At 35.9% G+C, this 15759-nt stretch overlaps 1 protein-coding gene across 2 annotated transcripts; it reads right to left on the reverse strand.

Annotated features, from left to right (window-relative positions):
* Window positions 1-2801: 2801 nt before the first annotated feature.
* Window positions 2802-4297, reverse strand: LOC141645952 (ribosome-inactivating protein saporin-7-like). 2 transcript variants are annotated; one of them, XM_074454091.1, is made up of 2 exons: window positions 4227-4297; window positions 2802-3822 (listed from the first exon to the last, which is right to left on the reverse strand). In XM_074454091.1, exon 2 carries the CDS (start codon window positions 3807-3809, stop codon window positions 2955-2957), a length of 855 nt encoding a protein of 284 aa, XP_074310192.1. In that variant the 5' UTR covers window positions 3810-3822; window positions 4227-4297; the 3' UTR covers window positions 2802-2954. The 2 variants fall into 2 exon arrangements, with proteins under 2 accessions (XP_074310192.1, XP_074310191.1); XM_074454090.1 differs by having other exon boundaries at window positions 2802-3833.
* Window positions 4298-15759: the final 11462 nt, after the last annotated feature.

Below are 15759 nucleotides of genomic sequence, written 5' to 3' on the forward strand. Positions count from 1 at the left end.
CCGAAAAAGTTACATTAAAGTTGAAGAAATCAAAATTCAATTAAGTAAAGAAATTTCATTATAAGTCGATCATCCTCCTGAAACCCAAATGGGTGAACCCATAGGCTTTCTATTCTAAAGTAGTGTACATATTTGGGATCGTAGTGGAAGGACACAGCTCGACGGGATAATAACTCCTCAATTTTAAAGCACAACTTTGTGATCATACCCTTATATTTTTTTTTTGCATTATAAATAAGTTAATTACCCCCGTTGCAACGCACGGGCATTCAAACTAGTATTTATAATAGTTGGAGCTCAACCATAGTATGTTGCTTTTCCACAAAAATTACTTAAAAAACAATGGCGCATCACAAATTACAATCAAATCACAATCAACACTGGAAAGATTTCCTAATCCCTTAAGGAAAATGAAAGGGCGTCCCATTAAAGAAACACTTTCCAAATCTCAACTCGCAAAACAACCAAACAAAAAACATTCAAATTACAAAAATAATCAACACGGTATTTTTCAATTTTCTATAAATAAACGCACCAAACCCTTCCACTTTCATCTCCATCCATATCTCTGCTATACTCTGAAAACTAAGTAATTAACAATCATTAAGCGTAACAAATTCCAGAAAAATTAATACATCCTACTACTACTACAAACTTCATCATCGTCGCCAATGCCGATAATTTCGAGATCGGTCTTGCGCGCCCGTAGGTATGAGGATGTTCGAACCCCAATATCTCTTTCCAACGGTGTTATTCACCTTTACTGCCGAGCTTCACCGGAAGTCACGGAAGTTGAAGGATTGGTGCGAAATTCAAGAGAGGATAATACTCTTATGGAGACTTCGATTGTTACGAGAGCTGGAAGGTACGAGGATGTGCGTATACCGGTCTCGCTATCAAATGGAGTATTCAAGTTTTATAGGCGGAATTCATCGGAATTTGATGGGGAAATTGACCGACAATCCTTGAAGAAGAAGGATGTTGCTGTTGCTGCGGGTCACAACTATAATGTGATTTTTTAATTTATTTTTGATTTTTCCTATTTTTTTTGGCAATCGCATAGTTGCTGAAGTGGTGTTTTATTTATTGTTTTGAATAGCCTGATGAAGAATTAGTATTTGTTTATTAGCAACTAGATCATTGTTGATGTTATAACTAGTATAAATCCCGCGCAATAAATGCGCAATATTTATAGAGTGTTTACATTTTTAATTTATTACTTATTATTCAAAATTTATACCTTAATTAATATTTTCATATTTCACCTATTTTGATATGAGAAAAAAATTAAACTACAAATCTAATAAAAAAAATTGGGTATGTCATGAGATCATTTTTTTAATCACAAAGCTAATGATTTCATTTATATCTTTTTTAAAATTATCTTAATGATTTTCTTTTTCACGAAACTGATAATTATTGTTTTATACAGTGTAAGTATGCATCAAGTCATTTTCTAAGAAAAATTAGCAATTTTGTATTTTATAATTTTATACCCCTTTTATTTTATTTTGATTAAAACATTATAATCATAATTTAGAATTTAATGAAAAAATCATGCTTTAAAGAAAGATAATAGTTTAATGGGAAAATATCATTTCTTTCCTTATATAAGTAGATGCTTTGGAGGGAAAACTTTTGAGAATTTTTATTCTCTTAGTAGTAGGGGATTGTTCCAAACTTTGGAAGTTTTCAGAAGTATAATGAAGTATCAAGTGAAATTGTGTTAATGACATGCGTAATTCATTTAGCGGCTTGGTATCAATGCATTTATCAGACGACATCAAAAGTGATTTGCAAGGCTTGATATTGTACTCGATCTGTAACAATGCGTCAATGCGAACAAACACATTCTGTGCACCCCAACTTATATACCACAGATTGCATGAACATTAAGCAACCACCTTTCTTCATAACCGGATGGTATTTCACTTGGATTACCAACCGGAATTGCAGACGGGCCTGAATCCGTGTGTCAGTTTTTCGTGTCTCAGAACCAAGGCCGAAATATTGTCCAAGTTCATGGCGGCATAATCCAGAGTTTCTTACAGGTACATTATCTGACTGGTTAAGACTGTTCTCTGGGATCCCCGTGTCACTTCTTCGTGTCATCAACTACTTCGGCATTGAAACTCGTTATACCAATGTTATATTAAGAAAACTAATATTTAGCCATATTCTTTCCTATTGTTTTAGTAAATACTTGTTCTCCAAGTTTATAATCTTTGTAATAGTTCTACTTTCCTAATTCTCGTTAACCTATCTAGCTAGACTCTTGTACTATAAATACATTGTATGTTATTGTTAATAAAATCAAGCTTTTACATAATATTACCGTTTCTCTTGTACGAGCAAGCAAGACAAAATGCATGAATATTGATCGGAGAATCACGATAGAGCTGTAAACCGAGAGTGAGAGTACCTTTGAGATAAAGGAGAAGACACTTGAGAGCAAGCCAGTGAGATACTTGAGAATCCTACAGAAACTGAGCAAACCGATTGACAATAAAATTAATGTTAAGACGAGTAATGGACAGATATTGCGAGCTACCAATGATGGCACGATAGTCACTTGAGTTGGAAATAGACGACCCAGTACCGAGAGTAAGGGAAGGGTAAGTGGCGAGGGGTGTAGTTGGAAATAACGCTTGTTTAATTTCGAGATGTTACAAATTTCGAGATAGTTGAGATAGTTGTTTAATTTCGAGATGTTACATTGTGATTTATGGAGATCATATTGCACCTCGTCTGGTGCGTCATACTTTTCTACTCTTAATTGACAAGACGAAATTTATTGACTTAAACAACTTACTTCAACCTCAGTGTTATTTACAGATGACAACGTTATTGTAACTATAACACCATATACAGTTCTCAAATCACACACCATTAATTACATTCGTTATTCATTATTTATTATTCATTATTCAACTGCCAGCATTCATTAAGTTTCATTAATTTTGAGCATCATTATCCTCAGAAGACGACTCCGATACAGCATTTCCCAGATGCTTCAGTAGTCCCATATCAAGTTCAGTCGCTTTGCTCACTGTCCAACTTGTCTTTACCTCCGGAGACTTCAACACAAGCGATGGCGAGAAAACTCCATTCTTAGAACCTTTAATTGCTGCCGAAATCCTGTCCCAGTTCCTCTCCAATATAAGAACCTTATCATCGGGATTAAACCCGTTTGGAAAATTATTCAGTACCATCTTCTCAATATACCTAAATCGCGCTGCCTCAGAAATCATTTGAATAGCAACCATCATAAACTTAGCTTCAGCTTGCACCTGACGCGCCTTCCCATTTACCGCTCCAAGAAAAGTAACAAGTTTGCCGATACCTAACCCGGCTTTCTTCCTATCCATTTTGGCTGCCTTTTCAAGTGATGCATAATTTTCGGCGTACTCTGTTATCTTTTGCTGATTTGCAGCACCCTTTGCCTCCGGGAAAAGTTTGTCTAATTGAGCCGAAGTAATTTGACCATTGAAGTAATAAGCCCTGTTTACGTTTTTATCGTTCTTAGCCAGTAACGCAACCACATACAAGTCGCTGCGTTTAAGGGCTAGGGACACCGTTCCTGTTGCAACAGTAAGGTCAATCCTAAGATATGTGGCAGTGGGTGCTCCTATTACGGGTATACCACCGTAATTGAGTTTGGGATGCTTCACATCGTTTCGGATACTGGTTAGACAAGCTGAGTATTTAGCTTGGGTGGGATTAGCGAGGTCCAGTGCGATTGCATTTGCTATCAAAGCCGATGATTGAAGAACGGTCCATGTTATTGCGACGATTAGCCAAGCCTTCATCTTTGTGTTTTACCTGTTGCAAAACTGGCTTACAAATTACAAATCACAAACGATAAGTTAGAGCTGATTAATTCGAACTTGATCCGGTCTAGTTGTCCATGATACGAGTTAAGTAACGATCACTTCTTCGGTCTAACTTAGTCCGAAATATAAATTTACCCAAATCCAATCTAGAATAGTTATTATCGCGCACCAGATATGAAAGTATTGGATACATATTCAGGTTAGATGTCATGCGATCGTCCAAATCCAAACTTTTTTTATAGGTGATACATGAAATTTTATATCAATGAAAGTATAGTAGAGTTCATTTAACATAATAAAATTAATAATTACACTAATTATAATGTGTTTTAATATTCTTCGCAAACTCTTACTAATATGCAATTAAATCAAAGGTATGAAGTATGAACGTACCTAGTAAACTCCGGTTAATAGTACGTAGGGAACTTCTATAAGTTTTATTTAAGAGAAGAAGAGTATTTGTAATTTGTGCATGGAAGTCTTACAAAAGTGGGCTATTTATAAGGGTTACAAGTTTCCGATAAGTGGGCCCATTCATCTGTTTCGATCCCAGCTATGAATCAACTAAACGGCTACGCCTAACTTACGTATCCCGGCGTCGCTGGTGCCATGTCACTCAAATACGTGTATCGTTGAATAAATTTGTCATTTCATTGCTAAAAACAGCAAATTTTCTTGCATTTTTGAATAAAATTGTCATTTTCATTCCTAAAAATAAACAAGTTTTCTTGCATTAATTTACTACTCTCCTTGTCAATGAAGTGTTATTCTACACTTTTATTGATCTTGACACTGCATTTGGTGATAATTCAATGCACACACCGTTATTAATCTAGTACTGGTGTCAAAAGTAAAAACAGCCCTTAATTTATTTAAGAAAATGGCGTCTAAATAAATAGGAGAAAACCTCAAGCACCTCCTGAGTGCACAAGGAATGAAACTCCAGCTTCTGTTACTAGCAAACGAGGCACCTGATGATGGTTGCCTTGGCCAATACCGTCTAATAGCAATGACACCTGATGGTGGTTGTGGTTCTGGAAAAGACGTCGCCCTGCTATTCCTATTCGGCTTATGTTGCGAATGAATACCAACACCACAGTTGAAGGCCTCTGCATTAGGAATTTGAAAAACACGACTTGATTGTCCTCCCAATGACCACCACAAGCTTTAAGGGCTCATTGGATAACATACATCTTCATATCCTTTCACATCTTTCGCATCAATATCCTCATTCTTGAGACAAAACCCCAAGTCTTTAAGCAAATTAGAAACATCCAATGCCATCTCAGAGTTTTCTACATCCTTCAAATGTATGAAAAAAAATGTCATTAGAATTTAGATATACCAAACTTATCGATAAATAAATCAATAATAATTCATCAAAAACAAACAACCTTTAATTTAGGGGATAAACAATAATCCAGAATGGCTGCGCGTGCTCTTTTTAATATTTCCATCATCGACAATGCAAACAATAAACATCCTTTCTGTTGGTGAAACGATATAAAAACAGAAAAAGATGAATGATTAATACTTGATTAATTATTATTGATTGAATACTTGTATCTTACAACAAACATATGACACATATTTATACTACACATAATACATCCAAACAATACAATTTTGAAGAGTCACTACTTTTCACATACAACTTTTCACATAAATAGACACACTGCTTCAAATATATATTTTGAATCATATTTCAACACTTCCCCTTGATTCAAAGTTACATACTCCTAATTTCATTCGGAAGAAATCATGCTTAGCTTGAGGAAGAGCTTTTGTGAATATATCCGCCACTTGCTCGTTCGTACCACAGAATTTTAGCGTTACCTTTCCATCCAATACGAGTTGACGAATAAAATGATGATGCACATCAATATGCTTGGTTCTTGCATGAAAGACGGGATTTTTACTCATTGCAATAGCAGCCCTATTGTCACAATAAATTTCCGTAGCTTCATTTTGCACATAACCAAGATCAGTGAGTAACTTTCTAAGCCATAGAGCTTGGCGGGCAGCCGATGTTGTTGCTGCATATTCGGCTTCCGAAGAAGATAAGGCCACAGTTTCTTGCTTCTTGGAACTCCAAGTTACTGCCCCTGAACCAAGACTAAAAATATTTCCCGACGTACTTTTCCGATCATCTATGCTTCCTGCCCAATCACTGTCAGTGAAGCCAATTAACTTCAGTCTTGATTTTCTAGAATACCAAATTCCAAATTCAACGGTTCCGGCAACATAACGAAGAATCCGCTTTGCCGCGCCAAAGTGTTGTTTGGTAGGATTGTGCAAATATCGAGATACCAAACTGACTGGAAAGGAAATATCGGGTCGAGTGTGTGTTAAATAATTCAAACCTCCTACTAAACTTCTATAATTCTTTGGATTTGCTCTTTCCGTTCCATCTTCATGCTGTAACTTTTCATTAACATTCATCGGAGTGGCTGCAAACTCACATTCTACCATATTAAACCTCTTCAATAAGTCAGAAGCATATTTCTTTTGGCTCACAAATATTCCATCTATATCTTGTTTCACTTCAAGACCCAAAAAAATCTTGTAATAATCCTAAATCGACATCTCAAAGGTCTTCATCATACTTGACTTAAAATCGCCCACCAAAGACTTGGAAGAACCCATATAAATTATATCATCCACGTAAAGGCAAACTAATAGAAAGTCTCTGTTACCATCACGTTTGGAGTAAAGAGTGGGTTCGTTCTCACTTCTTGAAAATCCGTTTTCACGGAAAAATAGATCAATTCTACTATACCAAGCACGGGGCGCTTGTTTTAACCCGTACAATGCTTTTCTCAATCTGTAAACTTTGCTTTCGGAACCATCCACAATAAAACCTTGGGGTTGTGACACATACACCTCTTCTTCAAGGTTCCCATTTAAAAATGCAGATTTTACGTCAAGTTGATACACAGCGAGGCTTTTTGTTGAGCCGACAAAGCCAACATAATTCTTATTGTTTCAAATCGTGCAACCGGAGAAAAAGTTTCTTCAAAGTCAATACCTTGTTGTTGAGAGTATCCTTTTGCCACAAGTCGTGCTTTATGCTTTTGAATACTTCCGTCAACGTTGTATTTTGTACGGAACACCCATTTCAGCCCTATAATATTCCTGTCTTTCGGGGCATCAACCAATTCCCACGTGTTGTTTCTTTCAATAGCATTTATTTCTGTTTTCATGGCGATTTGCCATTCTGCTTTTTCATTTGCTTCCTCAAATAAAGTCGGGTCCGTAACTATTAACGCATAGTTAAAAGAATTATAAATTTCTGCCAGTGATTTGTATTTTCTCACAGGAGATTCACTGTCACTTTCTTCTCTATTGTTGCTTCTTGGCGTTGGTGGTGGAGTGCTTCCAGGTGAGGAGGAACCAGATGGACCGTCTGGTTGGTCATCAGTTTCATCAAGTGGAATATGATGGGGAATCCCATCTTTATCAACATTCCACCTTAATCTTCCTTCTTCATTAAATATAACATTCCTGCTGATGATAACTTTTCCGGTTGCAATATTATATAGACGATATGCTTTGGAATGAGGACAATAGCCAATAAATATGCATTTCTCCGACTTCTCATCTAGTTTTGAACGATTATTAACCAAAGTATAACCCGTACACCCAAAGATTTTTAAATGACTTACTCCTGGCTTCTTGCCTCTCCATGCTTCAAATGGTGTACGGTTTAATACGGCCCTCGTTGGAGATATATTCAGGAGATATACCGATGTTGATACCGCTTCTCCCCAAAATTTATTTGGAAGACCTTTTGCCTTTAACATACTTCGGGCCATCTCTACCACCGTTCGATTTTTTCGCTCCGCTACTCCGTTTTGCTCGGGTGTATACGGTGCTGTGAGATCTCTGCGAATGCCATATGACTCACAAAAGGCATTAAACTCGTCAGATACAAACTCACCCCCTCTATCTGTTCGGAGACCAATTATACGTCTTCCACTTTGATTTTCCACTAGCGCCTTAAATTTCTTAAAATTCTCGAATGCTTCAGATTTTGATTTTAAGAAATAAACCCAACTCATACGTGTATAATCATCAGTTAGCAATAGAAAATATCTACTTCCACCTAATGACTCAGTTTTCATCGGTCCACATAAATCGGCATGAACAAGTTCAAGAGGCTCAGAAGCCCTCCATGTCGGCTCTCTAGGAAAAGAGGCTCTCCTCTGTTTTCCATACACACACCCTTCACAGAAATGAAGTGCAGTAATTTTTGGTAACCCAACGACCATCCTTTTTTTGACTTAAACACTTCAAACTTCTCACATTCAAATGACCATATCTCATATGCCATAAGTCAGATTCATCTTTCTCTTTAACAATTAGTGCCTTACTTACGACACTTGATACATTCAGCGGAAACATTTTATTCAGAGTCATACGGACACTGGCTATGCTATGACCAGATTTTTTATCAATGACAGCACACATATCATCATCAAATGTTATCTTATAACCATTACTCATTAGTTGGCCAATACTTAACAGATTATGAGCAAGATCTGGGACAAATTGCACATCGTACAAAATTTTAACATCACCTTGTACTGTTTTAATAGCAATGTTACCTTTCCCTTCGACTTTCATTTTCTTATTATCGCCAAGACGAACCTCTCCTTTCTTTGTCTCATCAATCATTTTGAACAAGGACTTTGTTCCGGACATATGATTTGAACATCCACTGTCCAAAAACCATATGTCATCGCTGTCTAGTGAACTCTGAATTTTTGAATATGCCATGAATAATCTGGACTCATCTTCTTCAATTTGTTCCGAAAATTTTGCTTGATTTGTTTCTACTTTTTGTTTGTCCCAACAATCCACTTCTTTGTGACCAAACCTGTTACAATAACGACATTGAATTTTTCTTTTGTTTTGACGGTCGGAGTCACTATTACTGGTATGGCCTCTGCCTCTACCGCCATCATAATTATTTTGACCTCTGCCTCTACCGCCATCGTAACCATATTGACCTCTGCCTCTACCGCCACGGCCTCTACTGTGACCACCACGGAAACCGCCTCTACCTCGGCCTTGATTTCCATAATTATTCGTCTGCCCCTTGTAAGACGAATCCTCTTTGACTTGAAAAGCTTTCTCCTCCATTTTAATGACGCTTTTCTTCATTCTACTTTCATGGGCTAACAACGAACCCATCAATTCATCAAAGGTATAAGTTGATAAATCCCTTGATTCTTCAATGGCAGGGACAATGTGACTCCAATCACTATTCAAACTTCTTAAAACTTTACTCACAATTGTTTCATTATCAATTTTCTCACCGTATGACCGCATTTGACCAACAATTTCAGTCACCTTAGACAAATAACTTTGGACAGTTTCTTTATCACCCATCGTTAATACCGCAAAATCACTTCGTAAAGTTTGCAATCGTACCTTAATGACTCTCTTGTCACCCAAATATTCCTGCTTAAGAATTTCCCAAGCTTCATGAGCGGTGGTGGCGTCCGTAATCCGGGGAAATATATCGTCATCTAGCGCCGTTTGGATGAAGAACAACGCTTTTGCATCTTTCTTGCGGCTCTCCTTCAATGACGCATCAAGAACGGCCGGTGCCGGGTCCGGTTCAACATACCCGTTCTCCACGATATCCCACAATTCTTGAGATTTAAACATTGTTTTCATTTTGAGACTCCAAAGATGATACTTTTCCCCTTTGAAAAGAGGAATCAAGGGTTGAGATGATCCATTTGCGCCAGGATTAGCCATTTTTGTTGTTTAATTGACTATCCGAGATATTGAATTTGGTTCTGGAATTTTTGGGAATTCTGGGTAAAGTTTGGGGATTTTGTTTATTTTATTGTATTTTGGTTGAGTGTCAAGGTGAATACGACCTTTTTGTTTTTGTTGTATTAGTTTTTCCTTTTTTTTTTTTTTAATGGATACCAACCTGTTGTCTGATACCATTAATGTTGGTGAAACGATATAAAAACAGAAAAAGATGAATGATTAATACTTGATTAATTATTATTGATTGAATACTTGTATCTTACAACAAACATATGACACATATTTATACTACACATAATACATCCAAACAATACAATTTTGAAGAGTCACTACTTTTCACATACAACTTTTCACATAAATAGACACACTGCTTCAAATATATATTTTGAATCATATTTCAACACTTTCTTCCACCTGACCTGCTGCCGTCCATTAGATTCCGCAGTACAACAAACTAACTTGGATTCCTTGTCGGCTAACATCCGCAGTTCACTCAAGATATGTTTTACAATAAATGAACTTCCTATGTCGTCACCATTATTATGTCCAGGTGAAACCAACATATCCCAGGACATCATGAGTAAAGCAGAAAGCTCAACCAATTTTCCTTCTTGTATTAACTGACAACTTATTTTTCGGACCACTGATATATCAGATGCTGCTAGTTTTTCAATTGTCTGCAATGCTCCTGTCTGCGAGGATGGAAAGGAACAATAAACCAAAGTAAGAATAATACCCGGATAGCATTATTCGAATCGATTAAACTTGCAGAATATAATGTACTGACCATCTCTGGCAGGCAAAATATATAGATCAACTTAAAAATTGATTTAGTAGGCATCCAATCACTGACATAAAGATGGAGTCTGCAACCATAGAGCACAAAGACAGTTTATCACCAAGGCCTTGTTTGTAATACTCCACTGAACCGAAGATGTTATCCGGGTTGGGTACCTTCAAGGTGCATTAATTGGCTTAAATCTGACTAGTGTTTAAAAGGGTTTGAAAGTACTACTTATATTGAGAAAGTGCACTTTCTTTTATGGTCATCCATGCAAAAGAACTCCACAATTAAATGTGCTTAGCTGGGAGTAGTCTTAATATGGGTGACCTTCTGGGAAAGTTCCCGGGATGCGCATGAGTGATGACAAAATGTGCTATAAAGGACTCGTGTTGATCTGTGGGCCATGTACACACCCTGGTGAGCTATCATAAGTAATCGCTCCCGACCCAGTTTGGGCCAGGGTGTTACATTGATGTAATATAATTTAGCGTGAAGGGAAGAAAAGCATAAACATATGAGAAGGCAGATAAGAGAAATAACCGTAAGGTGTTGAGCGCAAGCTCAAGCGGGTACATTCCATAGTAAGGTGAGCGACTACCCTTGCATTGAACGTTTGTCTGTGCTCCATTAAGCAAAAACAGATCAATTAGGCCAGGAGACATACTTGTAGCAGCAATGTGCAAGGGATACAATCCATCTTCCAGTGCACTATTCACTTCCATTCTTACGTTAGATCGGCCTTCCAACAGTATTGTAGCACATTCCACAGATTTATGATAACAAATGGATCTTAGCAATTCTAAAGCGGAAAAATCTCTGTTTTTGATCATATATTCCCTTTTCATTCGGTTTGCCACAAGACTGACGAAATTGTTCGAATCGTCAACACATATTGATTTGTCATGCTGGCCTTGTACCTGTTAACATTATTATTATGATTGGTTGTAAACGCAGTCATAACTTGTTGACTATAAGTAAGAATCTTGCCTTTAAATTTAAGAGTCCTTGTACATCATTCATTGCACCGTCGGGTATTTTGCCAATTCTATGCTGCCTTCCAGAAAGAATTGGGAATACTTTTTTGTAATCCTCAAAATGCTCAGGCAAATACCTACAAAAATATACTAGTATAATTTATGTAGAGTTATGTATGATGCATTCTGTGAAGATCTCAAGTACTTGAAAAGCACAAAATGTCAAACCTGTAAGAGAGATCGGACCCAAAATCATTCATGTATTTCGGGGAAAATCCTGCACCCTCCAATATATCTAATATTTCCTGCCAAGTCCAATCATCCTTTAAACAAAAAACAGCAATGCATTAATTACAAAAGTTCCGATACAACCAACTAATCGTGGAAGTTCGCTTGATCTAATTTTAAGTATCGAATGTGTTGAGCTTATTACCTTGGGGAGGCAAACATAATCAAAGAAACGGAGGCCAATTTTATCAAAAACCTCAAACCAAGTCAATGTGCGTTGCAAAAACAAGCTCTTGCGTGTGAGGAATTGAGGAGTAGCAGTAGCAGAGGACAATGCAGATGTTACATCATGGAAATGAAGCAATGCTATTTCCTCTAATAGTTGTTTCCTTAGTTGGGCGCGCATAGGCTTCACCTTTTCAGGAGCAACAAGTAACAATGCGGCAACCTCTTCAGACGATCCTTCCATGGCGTACTTGATCAATTCTTGTTGGAATTCTTTGGTACGATGCGCAGGAATTCTCACCGTCTCCAATTTGTTTATCTATTGAAATCCCCCGCCGCATAAGATAGATAATTAAACAAAACAAGCTTTAATTTTGAGATGATAACAACGGTTAATAAAGGCGACTGACATTTAACCAACGGCAATATTCCAAAAGAACCGTCGCCATTGACATGGCAGGATCCTTAATATCCGGATCGTGCAGAATAATCCTGAAAAACAATTCAATTAAATATAGTTAAAATTAAATTGAATTGAATTGCAATAGATAATTAAATAGTAGGTAGGTACAATGCGGCAAGAGCATGATTGAGTGGCAATAGATAGTTAGAATCCCTGAGGTTAGCGAGATCCGGACCGAAATGATGAAGCAAAAGGTTAACACAACGATGAGTTCCGTAATCACAGGCGAGTTCCATTAATTCGTTGGGAGGACGCATTTCCCCAATGATCCCCTTGGCTTCGCCATCTTCATCGAGAAGAAGAGTTAGACAATTGACAGAGTCGTATTCACATAATTCGTGCAACAACAAATCCTGCCATTTATAACCCGTATTGAAACTACTATCATCCTTGTAGCATTCCATACAAATGATTAATAATTCCGTATCATCATTCACAGCAACAACCGTCATATCATTATTCCCGGCGTCTTCATAGAAGTATTCGGAATAAGTTTTGTTCATGTTCTTCCATATGTAATCGGCATGGAATTCACTATTCTTTTTATAGACCTCCGGATCGAATATACATCCTGTTCCACCCGCCGACAAACTCGATTTTGAAACCAGAGCAGGAGCCATTGAGTGAAGGGGGAGGGAGGAGTTAGGAGATGTTGTCATCATTATACGGGTTTTGAGAGACTATCTTTGTAAGTGAAAGGAAGGCAAGTTTCATGGAGGTGAGGAGTGAAGCGTGCTGAAAGATGATACTCATACACGACGTGTATGAGTTTTTTCATACACGACCAATGAAAATGCGCCACATTGGCAAACTAGAGTTAACTTGTAGAGGTTAGAATAAGGTTAGATTAGTAATTTAACATATTGGGTTAATAAGTTAACTATAGTAGTTAACCGTTTTTATGGAAGTTTTTTAATTTGCTTTGACTTTCTTTAATTTATTTTAATTACTTAAATTTATGTTATTATTTATATTTTTTTTGTTATTTAGCTTTTATAATTAGGAAAATCGATTTTTTAAAAACAATAAAATAAAATAGATAAAAATTGAATTCAATTAATCAAACCTAATTTAATTTAGTAATCAAATTGATGAAAACCCTAATTCCCAATTTCGTATTCAATAATCAAATCGAATTCAAATTTTCGATTTCATTTATCAAATTGATGAAAACCCTAATTGTAAATTTCGATTTCATATAATTGATGAACCCTAATTGTAATCGTCAAAATTCAATTAATCAACTGTAATTGAAAATTTCCAATTCATATAATTGATGAACCCTAATGCAATAAACCCAAATTGAATTCAATTAATCAAACCCTAATTTAATTTATTAATCAAATTGATGAATACCCTAATTCCCAATTTCGATTTCAATAATCAAATCGAATTCCAATTTTCGATTTCATTTATCAAATTGATGAAAACCCTAATTGTAAATTTCGATTTCATATAATTGATGAACCCTAATTGTAATCGTCAAAATTCATTTAATCAACTTTACTTGAAAATTTCCAATTCATATAATTGATGAACCCTAATGCAATAAACCCAAATTGATTAATCGATTCCGTAATGAAATTGTAGATAAATATTTTGCCTTAATCAAAATCAAAATGAAAATGTTTATTAAATGATTAATCGAAAAAAATGAAAAAAAAAAATTGAAATCGAAATGAAGTAACCCTAACTTGAGAAACCGAAAAAAAAAAAAAAGCAAAAAACTTTGCTTGTAAGGAGATTCGAGCACGGGTTGTTGCTAGTAGAGGGCTATTGTTTGCAAAGAGTGTAGTAACCATCTAACCTAGGGGTATCAGCACGTCAAAGTACCCATTTTAATTCATTATATTGTTAAAAGTAAACCCTAATTCGGTTTTAAACCGTTCAATCAAGATAATTGTTTCCACGATTTTTAAAACTTCCTTATTTTAAAAACTACCTCATTTACAAATTGCCTTATTTTAAATTTTGAATTTCACATTTCCTTATTAGAAAACATTTTTGATTAATTTGTGGAATATTTATTTAAATATTTTATCTTATTGTTGAGAGATTTTAGAAAAGATCTTTCAATATTTTATCTTATTGTTGAGAAATTTTAGAAAAGATCTTCAATATTTTTTTGTGGTAGCAGTTACAGTAGAATATTAAAAAAAAAAATCAATCAGTTTATAAGAAATTTCACGTTTTGATGATCAAATTGCTTTAATTTGATCGAAAAAAAAACTTACACTAAAATGGATTTTGATTTGAATGTTCCTTGGGAAGAACAAAACAATGAATCAAGTAGTGATGTCGTTATTATCGATGATGATGTTAGTAACGATGTTGCCAACCCAGACGATATTGACGATGGTCCTGCAATTGTTGAAGGAGGATGGGTTGAAAAGGTCGGAAATATGTTAAACACGGGCGGTAATGGCGATTCGTTAGAAGTTAATACTCCAACCAGAGGAATGTCTTTCGTGAATGGTGACGAGTTTGCTGCGTTTGCGTACCTATATGCGTATAAAAACGCCTTTCAACTTTTTTGTAGGTGTACTGAACTAGTGAAGATGTACCAGGAAAGAGGTGTCAAGCGCAATGGTATGGGAAAGAAGCAACCTCGTTTCTATATGATGAAGCGAATTAGATTATGTTGCACAATGGAGGCCAATCCGAACAAAACAAACGGGTTTAAAGACATTGCAAATTTTGAGAAATGCAAATTTGCAATAGAAGCATCGTTACAAAACGATTTTGTTGTCATCGGTGCGTGTTCGTTGGAACACAATCACGTTTTAAAACGTGAAAATACTCGTCACATGGTAAGTTACCGGATGTTTGACGAATATTTCAAAAGACGGGCCTTATTGAACGACGCTGCCGGTGTTTCTATTGCCAATAACTTCCAAATTCTCGTTAGAGAAGCGGGTGGGCATGAAAATTTAAAAATCAACAAGCGTGACATACGTAATTTTCTTAATCAAGAACGAAGACGTAGTAGAATTAACGGGGATGCAGCGGCTTTGGAGGCTAGATTTATACAACTTAAGGAAGTGGATCCAGATTTTTACTACGCCATTCAGACGGATTTTGAAGGCAAGCTACTAAATGTGTTTTGGGCTGACGGACGTTGTAGAGGAATGGCAAAGGCATTTGGTGATGTATTTTCTTACGATGCTACATTTTGTGTTAACAGGTGACCAAATTTACGTAATTTATCAAATTTGATTTAAGATAATATTTTATTTCTTTTCGAAATAATTTTAGTAATTCGAAATAATTAGCTTAACTAATTCGAAATCAATAGTTTTACTAATTTTCGAAATCAATAGTTTTGTTAATTTTCGAAATCAGTAGGGTTTAGAAATTGGGCAATTCAATTGATTTTGAAATAAATAGCTTTAGAAATTAATCAATTAGCTAGGGTTTGCTTCTTTAGAAATTATTATTGTGCTTTTTTGAATAATTAGGGCA

Source organism: Silene latifolia, chromosome 3, assembly GCF_048544455.1.
Source record: "Silene latifolia isolate original U9 population chromosome 3, ASM4854445v1, whole genome shotgun sequence".
NCBI classification, from domain to species: domain Eukaryota; kingdom Viridiplantae; phylum Streptophyta; class Magnoliopsida; order Caryophyllales; family Caryophyllaceae; genus Silene; species Silene latifolia.